The 24690-nt window shown below is 46.8% G+C and overlaps 1 protein-coding gene across 3 annotated transcripts in view; it reads right to left on the minus strand.

The window, feature by feature from the left end:
• Nucleotides 1-2637: 2637 nt before the first annotated feature.
• Nucleotides 2638-24690, minus strand: part of IGF2BP1 (insulin-like growth factor 2 mRNA binding protein 1) — a 57935-nt gene continuing 35882 nt past the window's right edge. The window contains exons 6-15 of one of the 3 annotated variants that reach the window (XM_011999317.1): nt 19817-20098; nt 18141-18275; nt 16756-16878; nt 15873-16008; nt 14708-14830; nt 14183-14299; nt 13197-13271; nt 12246-12377; nt 11893-12006; nt 2638-9388 (exon numbers count right to left, since the gene is read on the minus strand). In XM_011999317.1, the coding sequence (XP_011854707.1) occupies nt 9296-9388; nt 11893-12006; nt 12246-12377; nt 13197-13271; nt 14183-14299; nt 14708-14830; nt 15873-16008; nt 16756-16878; nt 18141-18275; nt 19817-20098 (1330 nt within the window). In that variant the 3' untranslated portion in view covers nt 2638-9295. Of the gene's footprint in view, nt 9389-11892; nt 12007-12245; nt 12378-13196; nt 13272-14182; nt 14303-14707; nt 14831-15872; nt 16009-16755; nt 16879-18140; nt 18276-19816; nt 20099-24690 lie in introns of all 3 variants that reach the window. The other 2 variants (XM_011999316.1, XM_011999318.1) reach the window with 2 other exon arrangements.

The following is a 24690-nucleotide window of genomic DNA, read 5'->3' on the forward strand; positions in this document are numbered from 1 at the left end:
ATGTTAGCACTTCTACAACTATCCTTTGTATTTCCTAGCTCTTCTTTTCTATTTTGTATTGCTTTGCTCTTTTGCTCTTTTTTTATTCTAGATATCACTGCTATGGTCTTCTAATTCTTCTTCTTATTTATTTATTTTAGATGGAGTCTTGCTCTGTCGCCTAGGCTAGAGTGCACTGGCTTGATCTTGGCTCAGCGCAACTTCCGCCTCCCTGGTTCAAGTGATTCTCCTGCCTCAGCCTCCAGAGAAGCTGGGACTACAGGGACACACCACCACACCCGGCTAATTTTTGCATTTTTAGTAGAGGTGAGGTTTCACCATGTTGGCCAGGCTGGTCTCAAACTCCTGACCTCAGATGACCCACTGCCTCAGCCTCCCAAAGTGCTGAGATTACGGGCGTGAGCCACTGTACCTGACCCACTTATCACATTTTTTTTTTTGAGACGGAGTCTTGCTGTCGCCCAGGCTGGAGTGCAGTGGCGCAATCTTGGCTCACTGCAAGCTCCGTGGCGCAATCTCGGCTCACTGCAAGCTCCGCTTCCCAGGTTCACACCATTCTCCTGCCTCAGCCTCCCCAGTAGCTGGGACTACAGGTGCCTGCCACCACACCTGGCTAATTTTTTTTGTATTTTTAGTAGAGACCTGGTTTCACCCTGTTAGCCAGGATGGCCTCGGCCTCCCAAAGTGCTGGGACTACAGGCGTGAGTCACCGCACCCAACAGCCCACTTATAACTTTTAAAATTGTTTTTGTTTTTGAGACAGATTTTCGCTTTTGTGCCCAAGCTGGAGTGCAACGGCGCTATCTCTGTTCACCACAATCTCCGCCTCCCGGTTCAAGTGATTCTCCTGCCTCAGCCTCCCAAGTAGCTGGGATTACAATCACGCACCACCACACCTGGCTAATTTTGTACTTTTAGTAGAGACACGGTTTCTCCATGTTTGTCAGGCTGTTCTTGAACTCCTGACCTCAGGTGATCCATCCGCCTAGGCCTCCCAAAGTGCTGGGATTACAGGCGTGAGCCACTGTGCCCAGCCTGGTTGTTTTTCTTTAGGATATTTAAGTGACCCCTTTACTAAATTATAAGTTTATTAAGGGCCGGTACAGTGGCTCACACCTGTAATCCCAGCACTTTGAGAGGCCGAGGCGGGTGGATCACCTGAGGTCAGGGGTTCGAGACCAGCCTGACCAACATGGTGACACCCTGTCTCTACTAAAAATACAATTAGCTAGGCATGGTGGTGGGTGCCTGTAATCTCAGCTACTTGGGAGGCTGAGGCAGCAGAATCGCTTGAACCCAGGAGGCAGAGGTTGCGGTGAGCCAAGATAGTGCCATTGCACTCCCACCTGCACAACAGTAAAACTCCATCTCAAAAAAAAATTTATTAACTTTTTCGACTTCCTGAAAATGTAGTATTAATTGCAAATAATGACTATGCTTTTTATATTAATTTTTTTCCATTTAGTATCTCACTGTATTGTCCTGCCCATAAACTTTAAAATGTAGTTATGCATTATCTTTGGGGTTTTGTTCTTGATCTTAATGGATCGGTTCAGTAGTCAGCATGAAGTATATTTGGACTGATTATTTGAATTAGAGTATCTTAATCATGTTATTAAAATATTTAAACCAGCTGTGGTGGCTCACACCTGTAATCCCAGTACTTTGGGAGGCCAAGGCAGGTGGATCACTTGAGGCCTGGAGTTTTGAGACCAGCCTGGCCAACATGGCGAGACCTCATTCCGCAAAAAAAAAAAAAAAATTAGCCAGGTGGCTGGGTGCAGTGGCTCACACCTATAATCCCAGCACTTTGGGAGGCCAAGGCAGGCAGATCACAAGGTCAGGAGTTTAAGACCAGCCTAGCCAATATGGCAAAACCCCATCTCTACTAAAAATACAAAACTTAGCCAGGTATGATGGCAGGCACCTGTAGTCCCAGATACTCGGGAGACTGAGGCAGGAGAATCTCGTGAACCCCGGAGGAGAAGGCTGCAGTGAGCCAAGATCACGCCACTGCACTTCACAGCCTGGGTTACAGAGCGAGACTCTGTCTCAAACAAAAAAAAAAAAAAATTAGCCCAGCATGGTGATACATGCCTGTAATCTCAGCTACCTGGGAGGCTGAGGCAGGAGAATCACTTGAACCCGGGAGGTGGAGGTTGCAGTGAGCCAAAATCGCACCACTGCACTCCAGCCTGGGTGACAGAGTGATATCCTCAAAAACAAACAATCAAAGAAAAAACCAAATTGGAAAAAAAAAAAAAAATGGAGGGCAACGTCAGAATAGACCTTTCCCTTAACAGGAAACCCAGAAACATAGGTCACTTACATGTTTTTTTTTCTTAGGGTGTTAGGAAGAGTGACACATCCTCATCACTTCTTGGACAGCTACTTCTGTGCAGTGATGTCCCAACATCTTCTTTAATGCTGGAACCCTCATTCCAAACACCTGACCTGCCCCTCTCAACATGCAAAGCTAATTAAGAGCAGGACACCATTTAAAAACCACTCTTCTGTACGTTGAAGGAAAATGCCTACTTTGCATTTGGATGACTCAGGTCCCTGGGAACCAGGACTCCCATGCTGAGGTTGAGCATCTCAGCTCCCAGACCCAAAAACCCTGAGACACAGACATACTTGTCTTTCAATATAAGTTTCCTTTTATTTTGAAATTGAAACAGCAAAATGAAGTGGTTTGTGGCTGAAACAACCTTCACGGGAAAGAAAACTGGAGTGTTCCTTCATCCATCAAAGAACAAACTCCAACGTGTGAGCCAGCTGCCCCACCTCCCCCAAAGCAATGAACAGATTAAAGGATGGGAGGAAGGGTACAATCAAAATCGGGTAGTGATGGCCGGCAGATTTCCGGTAAAATACAATTTTCAAAGTTGCTGCAACTACAGAATAAGGTAGCACTCCTATTTTTAAAAAACCAGTCCCAAGCAGTAGGCCTCCAGCCCTTCCCGATTTGCACTCATCAAAATACATCTTTCCCTCTTCTGAGTAAGTGATGTTTCAGAACTGCTTACAAATCCACTTTGCCTCAGGGGAGGAAGCTCTTTTGATTCATTCTGGTTTTGGGGACCAGGATCAAGATTCTGGAGAAAAGGGAGACTCCAAATGTGGTAGAGGACATTTATTCATTATGGTAACACATAATCTGCTGAAATTCATTTTGAACGTGCTTTTACATAGCAGTGGCTAACATAAAATCTGCACAGAAATGTTACAAGTGGCTCCCCAGCCCCCAAAGCGGGGAAGTGCAGTCAAGATTTAAGCATCCCCAAAACAAAGCCTTTATTCCTAGGGGGCTTGTTGGCAGCGGGGAGGGGCGGGGGTGACTGAAGTCAGCTGGCTAGGAGGGGAGAAGGGAGAGAAGCACAGGAAGGACTCACTGGCAGGAATAGGGTGGGGGATGGGGTGAGACAAGCCAGGGGCAGACAGTGAAAGCTGTTACCTGTTAGATTAGCTAGCACGTTATCTTAAACAAGTGAAGAAAATCGCCAAAGAGTGAAACTTATTTATGGGGGAAAAAAAAGCTTGGGAAATTAAAACAATCCAGTGGTCACTGGAAAATGTCTCCCTCTTTAAAAAAAAAAAAAAATTTTTTTGGTTTTTTTTAATTTTATTTTATTTTTTGGAAAGTATTCTCAAGGTAATATTTTTTTTCCTTTGGAAAAAGAAATCTTTTTCCCCCCCTAACCTAAGCAAGTGGAGTTGCCACTACCTAATTTATCTATTGTTTTGCTAAGAGGTAGATAAAACAAAAGTGAAATGGGGCTTCTATGAGGAGGTCCATTAGAGGGTGGGGAGAGGCTGGGATCGCCCAGTGAAACTCCCCCAACTACAAAGACGGCCTGAATGAGTCCAAGGACTGGGCCCTCGGACTCAACCAGGGCAAAGGATCCTGCTCCACCTCTTCTCCTTCTAGAGCCAACTGGGCCTCCCTTGAAGACTGAGAAAGGGCCCAATGGAGGTGTAGGATCTCAAAGAAACCCTGTTGAAGAGGTCTCAGCTCTGGCTTCCCCAGGCTTCCTGACTTTGGGGCTGTGTGGTGGGTTCCAGGCCAAGCCCCAGGTCTCACTCCAGCCAGTCCCCTCTAGAAGGGAGGAGGCCATTCCCTTCCTCACCATCTGGTCCAACAAAGCTATAGAAAGTGAGAGAGAGACAAGCTGGAGGCCAAAGGGGTGACACATGGGCAAGGAAGGCAGAAAGTGGGGACCTCACGGCCAGCCCTCCCAGCCCAATCGATATGGGGGGGATCCTGGCAGGCCTGCCTGTTCCCCAAGGACAAACCTTTTGTGGCACAAGCCTCAACTCACTTGTCCTGGCTGGGATTCATACCCTTATGCACGAGTCCCTGCCCTTAGTTCCAATCTTACTGTAAGGATTGAGGTAGTTAATCCATTTATACTCGTAGCATCCATCACCTGCGGTTAATCAAAACACATGCTCCCGAGGAGCTTCCTGCTATTTCATTCAAGAAAAAAATTTTCTTTTGTCCGTCCGGAGTCAACCACACTAAGACGCCAGCAAAGGCGCCATCAGACTGTGCCCCAAAGCGGTGCACAGGGCCAAGGGTCAGGGTTGGGGCTCTAGCCCCTAAATCCCCCTTCAGACATGAGGCCTTCTCCCTGTCCCGTACCCCGATAGAGAAGCCTTATGTATCCAAAGGTAAGAAACTGAAGTTTTCAGCTGGTGTTACTCTAAGAGAAATGTTCTGCATCTAAATTATCGAGTATTTGGAAGGGAAATGGCTTTTATGTCCCCTGGCATTGATGAGGATTTTTCTTCAATCTTCCTGCAATTACTGTGACAGGCTGTGCTGTTTTCCTTCTACTGGTTTTCAAGAAACAGGCAACAGTCGAGTGGTTTGAATGGCAAAGCCACTAGGATCTCCCCATAAACACTTCAGGGGAAAGAAAAGAAAACCCCCACCCCTGATGAGAGGTGGGAGGAAGGGGTTGCCTAGAGGCACCAGCTTCTCCTGTGGAGCAAGAAGGCTCAAGCAGGCCCTCTGGGGCTCTGTGAGGTAGTTACTAGCACTGCTGGTTCCCAGTTTGGCAGAGGGTGTGTCTGGGGTGGGAGGAGGGGAAGGCACCCTTGAGAGCTAACTGAGGCCCCTCCTCACTGCCCGTCTGCCAGGCCTGAAGGGAACTTGGCGGTGCTATCTCTGCAGTAGGGGCAGGGGACCGAGAGCAGTCCCACAACAGGGAGCCACCTGGAGCCCCAAACTTCCTCTCCTTCCCCAAAGTGCAACCAGAAGCTGACAGACCAATTTCTCGGCTCCCTACCCCTTGGCTTGGCAAACACCACACCCTAGTCCCCCAGGAGCCTCTGAAGGGAAGGGCCTTACCCTTAGCTCCCAGTTTCCAGGAGGCCTTCCTCCTCAGACAGCCAGGTATGTGTCGAAAGCTGGCTATTGCTTTGATTCAGGAACAGCCTCTCTCAGCCTCTGTCTGTCTGTCTTTGGCACAGAGGAAAATGGACACAGAACCAACTAGAGGATCCCCCCCTCCAGTGTTCTCTTTTAAATGGGGTCTTTTCTGCCAATAGTGAGGCATAAACAAGAATAGTTCCCAACTGCCTCCAGAAGGAGGGGGTCAGGAAAAAGGAAAAAAGATTGATAAGGACTGGGAGGAGGGGAGGAAAGAGTAGAAAAGGGCTATAAAACTCCCTGTCCTTAAAAATGGCTCTCTCCTAACCAGACCCCTCACAGGAGCTGAGTCCACAACCCAAACTGCAAAAGGCAACCAGACCCGAGAGGGGATTAAAGCCATTTGGGGTGTAACTGGCAGATGCAGCTTCAAAGTCAGTCAGTGAATCAAACCATTTTGGTTATGTGTTTCAAAGAATTTAAAAATATATCCTAAAGAGATGGTCCTTTCTTAAAAATATATATGTAGCACACACACACACATATATATCTTAGAGCACAGAAGCATTTTTTTTTAAGTCACTCTTCTCAAATCATCCAAATCTCCCAAGTGCTTTTCGCGATAGCTTGTTATCTCACCAAGGATGGGGAAATGGAGGTGCTGAGCAGGAGGGCAAGGAGTTGCCCTAAGACCTAGCCTATGGGACACAGGAAGGCCCGGCCCACCAAGACAGGTCCTTCATCCCACTAAACCTTAACCACCAAACCATGCTCCTTTTGCTTTCTGGTGGTATAACTTCCACGATTTTCCTGCTGGGCAAATATCAACGAGTGGAGCCTTGCCTAATCCAAGCAAGTGAAGTTTTCCAGTCCCTTGCCACACACTTCCTGGTCTCTTCTGGGAGCTGAATCAGCCAACGGAAAAGGACTTTGGCTCAAGGTGTGAAGGGAGCAGGCCCCCAAGGAAACTGAACACTGCAACAATCACATTTCAGGTACTGTGGGATTTTTTTTTTTTTCTTCCTGATGATAGTCTGAACCAGATATCAAAGCATGCTTGCTGCTGGAAATTCGCTTTAAATTATTAAATGGCCGACGTCTGAACGTTATCTGCTTTGTTTTGGGACAAAGCATACAGAGCCAGAGATGGAGAGCTGGGAGACCCTTTTTATGGTTGGGACAGGTGGAGAGGCTTAATTCTACTGGCCTGATGTGATCCCTAAATGCTTTTCTGCTTCTCTTCAATTTGGGCCAGCTCTGGGGGCTACAAGGGAATGTCCTAGGGAGAAAGTGATAAGGCAGGAACCTGTCCCAGTCACGTCCCCATATTCCCTGCCCCTCCTTGCCACGAGCCACCCTAAATCAAGAATTCCCTAAGTTTGGGTCCACTTTTAAAATCAATCAGACCGATCTAAAGAAGACAGGGAGACAGAGGCGGGGGCAGTAGTATCTGTTTGCCCCTTGGATCTATGGATATAGATTAAGAAGAACAGCAAGACGGAATTGAAATGAAACAGTAACAACAACAAAAAAAAAAAAAATGAAAAGCACTGCAATGACAAACCAGGTGGACCTCTCTGAGGGCGAGAGGGTGGCCTTGTCTTTCTTCCATGAACGGAATCTCGGCTCCCATATTTTTAGACGGAGAAATATAGATTTTTTAAAAGGGTATATTTTTTAGTTATTATTTCTCTCCTCGATAAAACGGAGGCAATATTTTAAAATATCTCAACAGCACCACTGGTGGGAAAAGCTTGCTGAGATGCTGTTTAACCAAAGGAGGAAAGAGAAGAGACCAAGGGCCAGGTGGTTGGTTGTTGGGCATTGTTTAACCACTGAGAGCCCCCAGCTCTGCTAGGCCTTTTAATCCTATCAGGTAGGATATTCCAGCAGTGGCCAGCAGCTGGGGCTCTAGAAGTCAGGGATCAGGGCCAAACAAGGCTCTGGGCTCTGCCCCTCTGGGCTCTCTCAAACCCAGGCCTTTCCTCTTAGCACTAGCCTCCTCCTAAGGGGGCAGCCCCCAAAGCCTTTCCCATCAGGCCTGTTCTCCATAGAGAGTTCCTAAAGGGTTACTGGCTCATGTAAGAAATTATGAAACATAACTTTGTTTTTTTCTTTTCATTAAAAAAATAAAATATTCAAGACTATCAGCTTCTCTTTTGTTTTTTCTTTTTTATATAAAATATCAGCAAGCCGCAAAAAAACAAAAATAAAAAAAAATTTTTTTTAACGGGGTTGGGGGGAACAAAAAGGAAAATAATTGCTGAGGTAACTTCATACCTTGAGGTAGTTTACTTCGCACACAGCATTGCCTGACTACGCCCACATGTTGCGGTTGTCTTGTTGTTACTGTTGTTGCAATGTTGAAAGGAGGGGAACTCCACGCGTGGGCTTTTCCATATGTAGAGAGGCCTTCCTCCCTTCCCACACACTTGATAGCATTGTCCAGGGTAGCTAAAGTGCATTACCTGGCTAATATGCATTGTCAATCAGTATATTAGGAGGGGAGGCCTAGCCTCATTTAACTGATGGCTTCTGTCCCCTACAAGGGCTAAACACTCCATAGGATCTTATTAAGCCTGGTAAATTAATAATAAATTATATTTACCCCTTGCTGTACAATGCTGCTGGTATTCTGAATTGTTTTTTAGACACACCTTTCATCATGCTGATAATGATTCATAGAGACAGAAGCCGTCAGTTAAAAATTCCTCTCAGATACAAACAGAAGCAAGTACTCTCCAATTTACTCAATTTGCCAGATGATGGACTTTAGCTTTATCGGGAGCTCAGGGTTGGGTTCCAAGTCCCACCACCAAGGAAACAGTGCCGTGGCTGGGAGTGCCCCACAACCCCTGCCTCTAGGAACCAGCCCTTATGGGAGCACATGGGCTGGGGTGAGGGCACCGTGGCAGCCTTTGGGGCCACTTAAGTCCTCCATGGAACTGAGACTTTATCAAGGGGAGTTAGCGTCCCCTTCCCAGTGCTCATATCCAATCATTAAAATAGACTTTAAAAAAATATAAAATCCGCCTGAGAACGATGGGAATCAGGGACAGTGGTCAGCCCCTACCCTGCTGAGCATTCAATACCACCTATGTGCACCTGGACATAATGTGAAGCCTACACGGGAGAGGGACGTGAATGTGGTAGGGAAGCCCCAACACAGTGGGGAAATTTCGGTTGTGCCAATTTGAAGATGGTGATCTGGAACAGATCAGCCACAAGGGCACTTCTTTTAAACGTGGATTATTATGTGTTTTAACCATCTTTCTCCCCATTTTCCCCTCTTTTTCATTCCCTATTGTACCTATTGGTTAGGGAGTGATTGGAATTAATCTACAGATACTGACAGTTCTTTTCCCTTGAGTCAATATTGTAAGCAAAGCAATGCATTCGTTCGCATTTTTTTCTGGTAGCAATAAAGATAAAACAATTAGTGTAAATATAGAAAGAGGCAGCAAATGGAGGTATTTTAATCAACTACCCAAGTAGGGGGAAGAAAATTGGAAAAATGTTAAGGTCAAGAAATGAACCATCCTTTAAGGCTGATTAAAACACCCCTCTGCATGTTTTTAAAACCTGAAGGAAATTTTATTTTTCTTCCCACTGAGGTGTGATCCACCGTCTTGGTGGGGCCTGGAGAGCTTCTATAAACAATCCACGTTTAAAAGTGCCTTGCGCTAGAATTTCTGACACCCCAAGGGGCAGAGAATGTTGGGCCAATTGGGTGGGTGTCTGGGGCTAAGAGATCAGGGTTCCTCACTGGAACATCTTTCTCAATCAAGTGGGCAAACCTGATCTACAGCCCGGCCCAGGTGTCCCAGATTCCCACTCATTCTCAGGCCTGCCGGGGAGAGCACACTCTCGATTTCTGCCCGTTGTTGTCCTGGACTCGAAGAGACAGGGAGGGGCTGGTCACTTCCTCCGTGCCTGGGCCTGGTTACTCTGTCCCTTCTGATGCTGCTGCTTAACCTGGGCCAGGATGTCTCGGATCTTCCGCTGAGCCATCTGCAGCAAGAACAGGCAAGAGGGTGGGTGTGAGGACCTCCAAGGAGACAGCCTTCCACGGAAGAGAGGTCATCAGGTCCAGACACAGGCAATAAACAGAAGAGGTCACACGGGACTCAGAGGAAAGATAAAGAGGAAGAATGAGGGGTGGGGTGACCTTACATTTTTTTGCCTTCAGTGGAGCCTGAGCATCCCCTGGAAAATACAGCAAATGTGGTGGGTTTAAGTGGGAGATGGGGTTGGGGGACATGAAGGAAGGAGAAACAGTAGTATTAATCCATTCATCAGAATTTAAAATTTGACAAAGTTGATACACATTACCAAACCCAAAACAGAATGCCTAGAGTTTCTAGGCAGAAATATATTACGCATTGTACAGCAGTGGTCCCCAACTCCCAACTGTTCTGGCACCAGGAACTGGTTTCATGGAAGACAATTTTTCTTCCACGGATGGAGGTGGGGGTGGGGAAGTGGTTTCAGGATGAAGCCTCAAATCAGCATGCATTAGATTCTCATAAGGAGTGTACAACCTAGATCCTTCGCATGTACTACACATCCCTGGAGCACTTCACAACAGGGTTCACCCTCCTATGAGAATCTAATGCCGCCCTGATCTGACAGGAAGCAGGGCTCAGGAGGTAATGCCCGCTCGTCCGCCGCTCACCTCCTGCTGTGCAGCCCAGTACCAGTCCGTGGCCCGGAGTTTGCGGACCCCTGTTATAGAGGGTCATAACTTAGGAGACATCATCAAAAATCCATGCTTCATTTTAATACCCCAGGAAAAGGAATAAAACGTCCAGATATGGCCAGGAGCGGTGGCTCACGCCTGTAATCCTAGCACTTTGGGAGGCTGAGGTGGGTGAATCACCTGAGGTCAGGAGTTCGAGAGCAGCCTGGCCAACATGGTGAAACCCAATCTTTACTAAAAATACAAAAATTAGCCAAGCGTGGTGATACGAACCTATAATCCCAGCTCTTTGGGAGGCTGAGGCAGTGAGATCACTTGAGCCCAAGTGTTTGAGACTAGCCTGGGCCACACGGTGAAACCTCATTACTACAAAAAAAATACAAAAATTAGCTGAGTGTTGTGGTATCTGCCTGTAGTCCCCGCTACTTGGGGGGCCTGAGGTGGGAGGATCACTTGAGCCTGGGAGGTAGAGGCTGCAGTGAGCTGTGGTCACACCACTGCCCTCCAGCCTGGGTGGCAGAGCAAGACCCTATCGCGAAAAAAAAAAAAAAGAAAGAAAAAGAGGAAGTTGATCTAGGTTGGGAAAATAATGTGGAGTCAATAAGAGGTCCAACTACAGCTTTTCATTTAATTCTCCTTCTGACCAGCTAAAATTGCTTCCATGTTTAATATTAATATATCCTGGCTTTGTGCATCTTTGGATATTTACTCTCTTAAAAAAAAAACAGCTGAATTAAAGATTCACATTTACCCTCTTAAGCTTCATTTATAAAATGAAATTGTTGTGAGAATTAAATGAGTTAATATATATAAACCACAAAAAACAGTGCTGGGTATATCCAAAGGCATCCATAAATCTTAGATATTATTATTATTTTATGGCTCTTATTAATACTTCCTTTATTTGTTATTTTATATATATATTGTTGAGATGTAACGAAAGCCTCTTATAAATACTTCTCAAAGGGTTACCAGAGAAAGTTACTTATCCAAGGTCACATAGCAGAAAGGCTATATATGTGAAGTTTGAGGTCAAAGCTCCCTGGCTCCAAAACCTCCATACTTGATGCTATACTATATGGCACTGGAAGCCAAAAAACCAAGAGCCAGTTTGCCCCAATTGCTCTAGCAGCCCCAGCAGACCACAAGCCTGCTAAGATCTGGATATCCTCTATGAATTTTAGGAACTGTGATCAACAGTCTCCAAAGTTCCTTTCCAGTTCTAACACTGATGGATTTAAGACTTTAGGAAAACACCATTAGCTGTCAACCACCTGTTTGCTTGCCTTGCTGAGGTTCAGCAAAATTTGAACCTGATACTGGCCTTCCCTTCCAGGTTCTGAGGCCTGTCCAAGTGCTGAATAGCGATGATGAGTTCTGGGAAAGGAATGGGAGGGTGAAGAGCAGAAACCAGAGAAAGAACAGCCATTCTGAGAAAGGCAGAGGGACTACATTTCAAAAAGTAATCAATCCAGGGTATTAGTACTGTTATCATTACTCCATGAACAAAACCAATCTTCTTTCATAACCAGTGCAGAAAGGGGTTAGGGAAGGACTAATGTAGAACATATATATCTATGAAATATATATACATTAAACTTGTCAAATCACTTTCCCTAGAGAATAATAAGAGGGGATATGTCATCTACACATCCCACTTCTGCACCTGAAAGAGGGCAATAACCTAGCCCAGAGGCAGGCAGATGTGGCTGAGGCCCCAGGACTTGTCAAGGTCATGCAGATCAACCTCTGGAGTCTGCTTCTCTGCTCCCTGGGCTCCTGCAGCCCTCCCGCAATGGGGGAGCACCATATGTACCTGACTGGCATAGAAATGTCCGATGATTTTCACGATGACCTGGTCGTTCTCATCAGGGGTCTGGTCTCTTGGTACTACCACCTCAGCTGCCGTCAAATTCTGCAACTCGTTCACCTGGGGGTGGCCAGAGAGGAGCTCAGGGTGCCATCAAGAAAGCATGGGTGGGGTTGGAGGAAGGAACCAGGGTTAACTAGTAGGGAGAAACTGGAAGAGTCAGGACCTGAGCTTGGGGAGTAGAATTAAGTAAATGAGCAAATCAGGAGTCCTGAGATTGAGCAGCACAGGAGGCCAGAGAGAGCTGTTGAGATTGGAGACCATGGCCCAGGGCTTTCAACCTGGCCCTCACAGCTCACCGTTTTGCCACCTTTGCCAATGACCCGGCCAGCTGCTGATGCTGGCACACGTATGTGGGTCTCCAGCTTCACCTCCTCCTTGGGACCAAAGAAGTTCTCCTCCTTGAGTTTGCCGTAGATTCTTCCCTGAGCCTGAAAAGAGGAGGTAATTGTTAATCAGTGGTTCATATATCTATGACAAAAGGGAAAAGTGGGAAAAAGGAAGCTCCAGCCCATATTTTCTGGCCCACAGGCCCTCCCCATCCTGGGTGGGCTAACCATCTAAGGCAGGTGAAGGGCAAGGCTCAGGTGGGCAGCTTGTCAGCACTCCTTCTGCTTAGCTATCATACTGGAGACCCTGGGTGGAGATTATGAGTTATGAGTAACTGAATAAACACTTCCCAAGGGAAAAAACAGTTTCCAGAGGAATGGAATTCACAAGCTACAAACCAGACCTATGGAGTCTGGACACCGCACTGATCAGCATTTCAAGGCCCTGAATGGCAACTAATCAAGTCATACAGAGAGCAGGCCTGTCTGACTCTCTAGTGGCCCAGAGAGCTATCCCACTCCTCTATCATCACATATGTTAGGTTAAGCTAATTGATGGTTTATTTTTTGGCTGTCTGATCAGAAGTCCAAGAACCTTAGGATTTAGTGGGGACATAAGAGAATTTGGCATTAAAGGCCTTCCTTAGAAATGAAGGCAGAGTGCAAATAAGATGCCCTTGGACTTCTTTCCTTCCCATCTTCTTCTATGGACCTTAAAAAGGGAAGACGAAGTCAACAGAAATCCAGTTTGATGTCAATTTGAAAATAGCTCTGCAGCCTTTTATCCTGCATGGAAGGCTTAAAGATGTGATGAGGACTTGATGGCTAATGGGAAACTGCCCCAGCCTTTTTCCTACCTCAGGGGAAATACTCAACCTCAATTCCTCCATGTTCAGCTTGCAAAACAATAAAGACCAAAACCTTGAATTGGGCCTCTGGCGGTCCAGTGATGATAACCATACGGACTTTGGAGTCAGGTGTTTCAGGTGGTGCAATCTAAAAAGCAAAAAGCTTGTCAATGAAGGACCCTCTATGGGAAGACCCCCACCATGTCCACAGTTGCCCTTCTACCACCCTTACTCCCAACTACCCATTCTGAAGACTTAGGGAAGGAAGAACAAAGACTGAAGCCTACATCATTACGCCTGCACACCAGAATTATTAGGAGGGCAGAGGTGGTCAGTTAGAAGGGCTGGCTTCAATGACACTTTCTAACTAGGGCCTCCTGCTCTCTCCACTTACCAATCTCCCAATCTCCAAGAGAGGTTTCAGTGGAGTCCTGCCAACAGGCAAGGACACAAATGAAATGACCAACGGATAGAGGAGAGTGACTGCACCTCCAGTGGAGAACAATCAAGGTTTTTGCTCAAAGCTTTTAAGACAACTAAAGCAACTGGATTTAAGTTTGTGAAAATTTAACAGCACCCTTGTTTCACTATGACAGATTCTCCCTTCTCTCTCCCCTGGACCTTGACCAGGGAAGGCGACAGACAACTAACACTTAACTTGGTGTTAGTATGTGAGCGAAGGGCTTTCTTTGGCTACATAGCTTCATAATATTGTACTGATGAGGAAAGTGAGGCTCGGATCATATAGTGTATTGGGAGAAGGGGGTGATGAGGTGGATCTGGGATTTGAACCCAAGTCAATTGGTGTTAGAACCTAAGTTCTCTTTCTATGTTATAACCCTGCCCCTGCCCAGCCTGAAAACCCAGAAGCACTGAAGCCATCCCATGGGAACCAAGCAAGGTCAAAAACAAAGAGAACTTTGATTCCATGGGGGAAAGGTCCCTCACATGACACACAGAATTCTCAAATGAGTAGGGGGAATGTGGGAGAAAGTGCAGAGTGATAAAAGCAGAGCCCCTTCCCTTTCCAGAAACAGGAAGACCCACAGAGCAGATCACCTTGATGGAGGCGCTGGCAAACCGGGAGAGCTGTTTGATGTGCTGCCCCTTCTTGCCGATGATGGCACCCACTGCCTGGGCGGGAATAAACACCTGCACCATCTCCTGCTCGGGAGCCTGCTGCCAGGACAGGGGGCGTTACTACCAGGGGGCCCAAGTAGCATGGCCCAGAAACCCTCCACTCCCCTGCCTTGCATCCTCAAGAAGGAAGGAGTAGACACCAAACTGCCACTCTGGGCTGCCAAGGGATGCAGTGAGCTCTTTAGCTCTTCCAATGCCCAGCAGGGCTAAAGGGAAGAGGCCAGGAAAGAGTGAGGTTACGTGCTGCCTATGCCCCGGGAGCTTTCTAGGCAGACATTTGGGAGCCTCAGAGCCAGTGGCTAGGAGCACTGGAGAGGAGGGATGCCCATGAGACCTTCCTTCCCTCTCCCTGCAAACTTGCCAACTCCCATAGGGTATTGGATCCCCCTTAAGGCAGGCCACATATGGGCCCAGGGGTCCCATGTAATAAGACCTTCCACCTACCATAAAGGAGCTATAGGGAGCAGCCCCAGTAACGCTGCTGGGAGGTGGCGGGACTGCGCTGGACGAGGCTGGGAAAAGACCTACAGCAGCCAGGTTCAGGCCAGGGATCAGGTGAGACTGCAGCTGGGGAAGAAAGGTGAGGACGAGGAGTCAGCACACCCTGACAGGCCCTGGCTGTACAAAAGGTGAGTAGCCCCAGGGGGAAGTGGACCAAAAACATGAATTACATGCTTTTGCACAAAAGCCTATTCTGTGCTTCTCATACACTCTCACCTACACACTTCGGGTGTGGAATTTTAAGTGATATGATGTTCTCACTGGACTAACGGCTAGCAACTGCAACCAGAAATGCCAAACAGTTATACACCCTCAGGAGTTCTGCCTCTCTGGCTGTTCAGACTGCTGGAGACAGACGATAGACTCATGACACTGTACTATAATCCCCCTACATGAGAAAAAGGCGTGGAGACAGCTCCATCTGACTTCTAGGACTGTGGTTCTAAACATTTTTGGTCCTGTACACCAACCCCAAGTCTCCTTTAAAAATCAGATGAGTTGCGTGCAGTGGCTCATGCTTATAATCCTAGTACTTTGGGAGGCCAAGGCAAGAGAATCGCTTGAGCCCAGGAGTTCGAGACCAACCTGGGTGACACAGCAAGACCCTGTTCCAAAAAATAAAATTTTTTAAAATTAGCTGGGCATGGTGGTGCACACCTGTAGTCTCCTAGGTACTTGGGAGGCTGAAGCAGGAGTATCCCTTCAGCCCAGGGGGTCATGGCTGCAGTAAGCTATGATTGTGCCATTGCGCTCCAACCTGGGCAACAGACCAAGACCCTATCTCAAAAAAATTAAAAAAAAAAAAAAAATCAGATGACAATGATGGATCCCCGCATTTCACTAAAGTGCACACAAACACAAATTGTACACATACTTGGAATCACAGGACTCAAAGCCCAAGATTGGACCCCTACTCTAGGAACCAGGTGAAGAATCCTTGCTAATTAAATACTATTTAAATACTATTTCTGACAGTCGAGATCCAAAACCATCAGCTAAAGCTCCAAACCCGCACAGCACAGGGCACGTGTCCATCACCCCCCACCCCACAAGTTGCTGTTGCTAAGACTCAGGAAAGGATAAGCAGAGGGTACTACCCAGCACTCACGCTCATGGCGGCCACATCGTTCTCATAGGCCTCCCGAACTTTCTTCATTATTTCCTGCTCGGCCCTGCAACAATTCTCAATGGCCCCCTTCACAGTGATGGTCCTCTCGGGGTTGTAAAGAGTAAGGTCTTGCAACCTGGCAGGAAGAGCAGAGTCGTGTCCTTTCACTGGCAGGCCAGGACCAGGCCCCGGCAGGAGCAAAGACGAGAGGCCAGCTGAGTCATATGCCCACCACTTCTGCAGCCCATTCAACTTCTAGCAAATAACTCTGCATCTCCAGTCTTTGGTGTCCCCAGTTTTAACCAGGACAGGGAGTAAGACGGACGGAGATGACAACACCCAACTCAAACCCCTCTGTTAGCAATGGATCCAATGTCAGACAGATTATGGTTGTGTTTCTAAGTTTCTCCCTTGAGTCTACATAATCCATGTCCTGTACCTTTTTGGACAAGAGCAATCACTTTGCCCACAGGCTAGTCTCTGATGAAATGAAGAAGCACACTGCTTGCAGGAGCAGCCCACCACAGACAGAAAAGGGCCAAGGTCACTTCTCACAGTGACAGACAGGACTAAAGCCCTGAGTCCCTGGCACCTAGCTGCAGGCTGTCAGCAAGCCACAGGGAAAGAGGGCTGTCACGTGGTTGAACGTAGACTGTAGAGGCAGCACCCTACAACACCCCACCCCATATGGCAGTGGGAATGGGCAGATCCAGTCCTTACAGAGATTTTTTGAATGTTCTTTATCACTTCTACTATTTTTCCTTCAAGAGGCAGAAAGAGCATCCATTTTAAAAGAGCACATGTCAAGGTTCCATGATGAAATACTGACCCTGGCCTCCACGCATCCCCCACTCATAAATAGGGAAATAGAAGAGAGCCTTACGAGGAGATGGTGATTTTTGTCTCGGTATCTTGCTCTACCTTCTTCAGGTTCCGTCCTTCCTTGCCAATGAGACGCCCTACAAAGTTATTATGGGCCAGGATCTTCAGGGGAACCTCGTCAGCCCTTGGGAAGACAAAGCAAGAAGTGGAAGACAACAGCTCCTTCAATTGTGGGCATCATGAAGACTCAATCACCATGACACCCTAGACTTGGCATTTCCAAGTAAAACATCTCAAAACTTATCAAACTGCATACTTTAAAAATATGTATGATTTATTATACATCAATTGAACATCAATAAAGTCAATTTGCTTTATTTTATTTTTTGAGACAGGGTCTCACTCTATCACCCAGGTTGGAATGCAAGGCTCACCACAGCCTTGACCTCCTGGGCTCATGCGAGCCTCCCTTCTCAGCCTTCCGAGTAGCTGGGACTACGCACACGCCCAGCTAATTTTTCTATTTTCTGTAGAGGTGAGGTTTCACTATCTTGCCCAGGCTGGTCTAGAACTCCTAGCCTCCAAAAGTGCTGGGATCAGAGGCATAAGTCACTATGCCCAGCCAATAAAGCTATTTTAAACAGCACAAGTGTATAAAGGAACATGTCTAAGCAGATTCCTTGCATCACTGTTTTATGATAAGGAAAAGTTTAAAACAATTTAAACACCAATCAAGAAATAGGAGATTGATCACATGAACTATGGATAAGCTATACTGTGGAATTCTATGCAGCTATAAAAAGAATGAGGTCTGTCCATATGTACTAATATACGTGCTGATACAGAAAACGAAAAAAATGTAGAACAGCCTGTTCAGTGTGATTCTCTTTGAGCTAAAACACATGTGCACACACGCACACATGAATACACACAGGCACACATAACCATACATGTAGGCACGCATACACAATATACACACACTTGTGAGTGCACAGAATTTCTAGGAGGTCATACAACAGGAGTAAGAAGGGGTGGGGTATGGCGGCACACGCCTATAATCCCAGCACTTTAGAAGGCTGAGCTGGGTGGGTCACTTGAGTCCAGGAGTTCAAGACCAGCCTGGGTAACATGGCGAAACCCTATCTCTACAAAAATCACAAAAAACTAGGCAGGCGTGGTGGTGCATGCCTGTTGTCCTAGCTACTCGGAAGGCTGAGGCGAGAGAATCCCTTGAGACCCAGAGGCAGAGGTTGCAGTGAGCTGAGATCATGCCACTGTACTCCAACCTAGGTGACAGAGTCCCTGTAAGAAGATTTCTCAGTTTACATCTTTTTGTGCAATTGCTGACTGCATTTCTTGTATGTCTGTATTACAGCTTGGAAGTTGAGTTGGGGAGGCTAACTGGACTAGCAGTCCCTGAAGAGCCAAGAAAAGCTGGAGACTTACGTTTTTGTGTCCTTGGCCTCTTTATGCATAATCTCCAAGATCATCTTGCAAGCGGAGGAGCAGCCCTCAGGGGTGGAGTGCACACTGATGGCTTTTTCAGCTGCACCTGCATTCTCCTTCCTATGCACGTCTATCCTGGGGGCCACAAGGACAAGGCTGGTTAGTCGTCCCCAGTGATACCAGTACTTCAGGCTCCCCACCCCCACCACCACTCCTCAGTCAAAGGCATAGAACCTGCTCTTCTTGGAAAAAGGTCAATCAAGTACAAATTTGGGAAGGGCAATGAAAGGACTGGAGAAACATGACCCATCTGTTACTATGGATTCTGTCTCAGACCAGCAATGCCTCAATCCACAGGTGGTTGGTGGCCAGGCACGGTAGCTCATGCCTGTAATTCCAGCACTTTTGGAGGCCAAGGCGAGTGGGTTACTTGAGGCCAGGAGTTCGAGACTAGCCTGGCCAGCATGGTGAAACCCCGTCTCTACTAAAAATACAAAAAAATTAGCTGGGTGTGGTGGTGCACACCTGTAATCCCAGCTACTAAGCAGGTTGAGGCACAAGAATTGCTTGAACCTGGGAGGAGGCTGCAGTGAGCTGAGATCACACCACCGTACTCCAGCCTGGGTGACGCAGTGAGACTCTGCCTCAAAAAAATAAAAAATAAATAAATAGATAAATAAATAAGTGGTGGCTGGGGACAAGAACACAGCAGGGGTGGGAATGACACAAATGCAGGGGTGGGAACTACCAGCCCACAGTTCCAAAGCTGCATTTCCACTTGAATTTCGTATGTCCCCCTTGAAACAAATATAAAGAGAGGACACAGTGCCCCAAACTCAAAGTAAATAACAAGAGTTACTATAATAAGGACATAATGTGGCATGTCCTTTACCACTGAGTACACTGATAAGATATAACGATTAGAGAAAAGGCCTGGTGTGGTGGCTCATGCCTTTAATTCCAGCACTATGGGAGGCTGAGGCAGCCGGATCACGAGGTCAGGAGCTCCAGACCAGCCTGACCAACATGGTGAAACCCTGTATCTATTAAAAATACAAAAATTAGCCAGGCATGGTGGCACGTGCCTGTAATCCCAGCTACTCGGAAGGCTGAGGCAGGAGAATGGCATGAACCTGGGAGGCACAGGTTGCCATGAGCCAAGATCACACCACTGTACTCCAGCCTGGGCGACAGAGCGAGACTGTCTCCAAAAAAAAAAGAAGAAGAAGAAAAAAAAAAAGATTAGAGAAAGAAGGTGGCAGTGGCAGAATGGGAGATGGGACACAATTATGAGGGTCCTAATTTTGGACAGGTTGGCCAGCCCTGTTACCACATTAAGTGGTCGTGAAATCACAGAGAACTGAGGAGTGGCTGACTCATCAAAATGAGGTTTGCTTGGAGACTTTTTTATGAAACTGCACGAAAAATTATAGAACCTCTCTTGCTAATACAAGTGTGTGGCCCAGCACCCCAAGACCCATTCTCCCTCCCTATCTGCCCTCCCTTTCCCAGGAGGCTGGTATTGGAAGCAGTGACCCCTGAATGCTCCAGGCAACATTTCCTAAAAGGTAAATGTTGATGTCCCCAGCATGCTTCCAGGCTTCTAGTGGGCCTCTTTAGGTACCAACCACTGTTCCCTAGCAACCAGCCTCCATTTCCCAAGAGCCAGGACTCACTTGGACTGGGTCTGTTTTGTGATGTTGCGGATGGTGGCCCCCTCCTTGCCAATGATGGCACCCACATACTGGGTGGGCACCAGGAGCCGAAGGGGGATGTCCACTTGCTGCTGCTTGGCTGGGGCCCCCGCTGCCACAGGTGAGCCCTGGCGGGGCTGACCCCGAGAGCCAAAGCCCCCTCGGCGCCCATTCTCAGGTCCCTGTGCTATCTGCTCATCAGGGATGTAGGAGACCTTCAGAGCATGGTTCTCCAACTGGTGGCCATTCAGCTTCATGATGGCTCTGGGGACAGAGTGAGAGTCTACAGTCATTCCAATCCATGCCAATCATACCAGATGCTCTCTTGGCCAAAGCACTCTAGTAAGTTACAGCTTGGAACACACTAAAGAAAAGGAGATAGTCACCTGCCCACTACTCCCACCTCCATTTTTTCAGAACTTTCCAGTCTAAATGGCATCAGACTCCAAAGGAAAAGTAAATAAATACAGTGTTCCCTAACTTAGTTGGGATTTAATGTTCACAAAGGCCTTCTACTGGAACCATCAGAGAAATGGGCTTCTAGTCCAACAGAGTATAGGGTTCTGTCAGCCTAAAAAGGAAGAGCAAGCCATAGATCTCAAAGTCCTCCCATGCCAACTGGAGAGCATACCACAGACCTGAAGAGGCTCTGCAAAGCTAACACGTACACTTTCTGGATTGAGGAATCCCTACCACAGGGTGAGGAAACCGACTGCTAACTACTACATTATCCTAACTTTAGAGACAATGAAACCAAGGTCAAAGGAGATTGAGATGTATATATGTAGAATTCAAATGTTAATCCTGCCCTAATGAAGTGTGGGGTTTATTTTTGTTTTTGAAATAAAATCTTTCAGGCAAAAATTAATATTTCCATAATTAAGATAGAGCAAACACACATTCTTGAGTCCATTATTTAAGCAAATTTATACTATAAATAACTTCCATGAATATTAGAGTTCCTGAATATGATTTGAATATTTGCCTACAGGCTTATAGGAAGTTTCTGTAGCCTTCTCTTTGTAGAAATTCCAGTTTTTCTAAAGTTTTCCTCCCTTCAGGTATTCCATTTTGCATTCTTCATAAAAGGCTGGATCATTGTAGTGAGCAGTTAGACATTCTTTTAATAGAGGATTTTCTTTATGGCATTTTCCTACTATAAGGATTCCAGAGCTCTTGCAACATTTGGTAAAATCTTGAAGTTGTTCAGAACACCTCTCTCTGGCCTTTTCTCTCATTATTTTAGGGATCCAAACATCTTTTTCAAGATGTCTGAGATGCTGCTTTAAAACTTGCAGTGTCTTCCCATTGTTTCTCATATAAAATTCAAACTCCTTGAAATGCTTGAAATGGTTTACATGACATTTCATGATTCACAACTGAAACCCCTCCATAGCCATGGCACACACTCCTCTTTGATCTCAATTATTTCTTGTGGCCTTTGCTTAATTAAGTCACCGTTTTGTTTTTGTTTTTGTTTTTTTTTGAGACACAGTTTCGCTCTTGCTGCCCAGGGCTGGAATGCAATGGTGTGATCTCGGCTCACTGCAACCTCCGCCTCCCAGGTTCAAGCGATTCTCCTGCCTCAGCCTCCCAAGTAGCTGGGATTACAGGCATGCGCCACCAAGCCTGGCCAATTTTTGCATTTTTAGTAGAGACGGGGTTTCTCCATGTTGGTCAGGCTGGTTTCAAACTCCTGCCCTCAGGTGATTTGCCCGCCTCGGCCTCCCAAAGTGCTGGGATTACAGGCGTGAGCCATCGCGCCCGGCCCAAACTACTGTTTTTCAAATTTCAGGGCAACCCATCAGAGAGTTGTTAAATTAATCTGCCAGGTCCAGCGCCATCGCAGCGGGTGGAGAAGCAGCAACTGGGGAACTCTTCTGAGCTGCTGGTGCACCAAAAAAAAAAAAAAAAAGTGCCGTCTCGAAATTCTAGCTCCTTCGCAGTCTCCCACTGTCTTTTTTAAATATATATATATAGATTGATTGATTGATTGATTGATGGAACGCTTCATGAATTTGCGTGTCATCTTCGCGCAGGGACCATGTTCATCTTCTCTATACCGTTCCAATTTTAGTATATGTGCTGTCAAAGCGAACACCTCCACTGTCTTTTGTGCCACCCTTTCTTCCACAGTCTCCAGAGACCCCTAACTGCCCACTTGGCTCTGGGGCCACAGTCTCACAACCCTCCCCAACCCACTGGGGTAAACCAGCGCGGTGCTGTAATACCACACGCCACCAGCAGATGCCGCAGCTCCAACACTTCACAAAGCCAACTTTCAAAATTACCGCTGGCAGCCATTTACTACGCTATATACTTGCCAAGCTTTATGCCAGTCGCTTCCAGTCAACCCTGCACCAGTTGGCCCAGCTGGGAAATGCGGCCACTGTGAGGATTAAGTTAGTAAAATGGTACACAGTGCCTTAAACAGTGACCGGCTGGCAGCGTGAAATTATTACCAGGCCGAGACCAGCCTGGAGCCGCCGCGGCCTCCACTCCCGCCTAGTGCAGTCCTGTCCCGGGCCCTCCTACAAGGACGTCCGGCCCTCGGGGTTGCCTTACAGCCAGTTGGGGCTTTTGCCCATTTTCCTGTCACCTGCCACCAAGCTGCTGCTACGTATCCCGGCTGGAATCTGACTCCCACTCCAGCAAAGTGGTCGGAGGGGCAGGCCTGGGTCAGCAAGACCACATCGCCAGCTTCCTGCAGGAACTTCTAGAAGGCGAGCAGCCCAGAAAATGGCACGGGCGGCGGCCTGGGGGAGACCTCGGAGGGCAGGGAATCCCTGCTCCCAGGTGCCCCAGCCACCCCCACCGTTGCAGGTGCACGCCCACAGGGAGGCGCCACGTGCGTGCGGGGAGGCTGCGCAGTCCCAGTCTACCCACTGCAGGCCGCTGCCACCTGCCAGCGCACCAGGCATCTGCGTCCGCCCAGGCTCCCGGGGCAAAGATAACTGAGTTAAGACACCAGTATTCCAATCTTAGTTCTATTGCTCACTAGCTACGTAAAGCAGGAAGCTTACAACCTAGTCTAGACCTAAGTCTCATCAACTGTAAAGGGAAACTGATACTTGTGCCCTGCCTACCTTACAGCTAATACATTTAGGTCTGTAATCCATTTTGAATGAATTAGTATGCTCAGTGTAAGGTAGAAGTCCGAATTCCTCTTTTGTCATGTGGATATCATCGAATTGCCCCAGCATCATTTGTTGAAATCACCTTATCCTTCCTAATAAATTGTCTTTTTAACACTTTGTCTGAAAATAAAAACAAAAACCAGCCGATCATAAACATAAAGGCTTATTTCTAGGCTCTGAATTCTATTCCATTGATCAGTATGTTTATCCTAATGCCAGTACCACACTAATTTGATTACCGTAGTTTGATGTAAGTTTTAAAATTTGGGAGTTAAATTCTTCTTTGTTCTTCTTATTCAAGACTGTTAAGGTTTTCCTGCATTTCCTCAAGATCAGCTTATCAATGTCAGCCAAAACTGCGTATCTTACAGGATTTATGTGACAATCACAAGTGAAAACATTGTTTTTATATATTTATTATGTAAATTAAGGGATTTATCGTTTTTACACCTATTAAGTCTGGCACCTTCTTTGGTTAAATCCACCTCTGTGGATTCCATCTTGAAAAGTTTTGGTTTTGGTTTTTCAGTTTCTGTTTTGTTTTTGTTTTTGTTTTTGGAGACAGGGTCTTACTTTTTTACCCAGGCTGGAAATTCAGGGGCATGATCTCAACTCACTGCAACCTCCACCTCCGCCTCAAGCAATCCTCCCACCTCAACCTGCTGGGTATGTGCCACCATGCCCAGCTAATGTTTTGTAATTTTTGTAGAGATGGGGTTTTGCCATGTTGCCCAGGCTGGTCTTGAACTACTGAGCTCAAGCAACCCGCCCTGCATCGGCCTCCCAAAGGGCTGGAATTACAAGCACAAGCCACCAAACCTGACCGCATTTTGAAATATTCTGAGGTTTTTAAAAAAATAATAAATAAAAAAGGCAAGGTGCAGTGTCTCATGCCTGTAATCCCAACACTTTGGGAGGCCAAGGTGGGCAGATCACCTGATGTCAGGAGTTCAAGACCAGCCCGGCCAACATGGGGAAACCTCGTCTTTACCAAAAAATACAAAAAATTGCCGGGCATGGTGGTGGACACCTGTAGTCCAGTAGTCCCAATTACTCAGGAGGCTGAGGCAGGAGAATCACTTGAACCCGGGGGGTGGAGGCTGCAGTGAAGAGATCTCATCATTGCACTCCAGCCAGGGCAAGACTCTATCTCAAAAAAAGAAAAAAAAAGAAAAAAAAAAAAAAAGGCAAACCATTATATAACTCTAGCACTTTGGGAGGCTGAGGTAGGAAGATCGCTAACGCCAGGAGTTTGAGACTAGCCTGGGCAACATAGTGATACTCCCATCTCTAAATATTAAAAATGTTTAAATTGGCCCAGCATCGTGGTGCATGCCTGTTATCCCAGCTGCTTTAGAGGCTGAGGCAGGAGTATCCCCAGCCCAGGAAGTTGAAGCTGCAATGAGCTGTGTTTGCAACACTGCACTCCAGCCTGGGCAACAGGGAGAGAATGTCTCAAAAAATAAAATAATTGTTATTTTTTTAAACTGTGGCAAAGACATAGGAATTGGAGACAGAATGGCTTGCTTACCACTTGGAGACTAGAGTCTCAGTCTATTTGGTATGTCTGTAAAATGGGGCTGAATAAGACTAAAGGGAGGGCACAAGCATCATCCATTCCCAAGGCTGACACTGGTTAGAAATGTTAACAAGGCAGCTGGGTGCGATGGCTCACACCTGTAATTCCAGCACTTTGGGAGGCTGAGATGGGTGGATCAC

Source organism: Mandrillus leucophaeus, unplaced genomic scaffold (genome assembly GCF_000951045.1).
Source record: "Mandrillus leucophaeus isolate KB7577 unplaced genomic scaffold, Mleu.le_1.0 Scaffold59, whole genome shotgun sequence".
NCBI lineage: Eukaryota > Metazoa > Chordata > Mammalia > Primates > Cercopithecidae > Mandrillus > Mandrillus leucophaeus.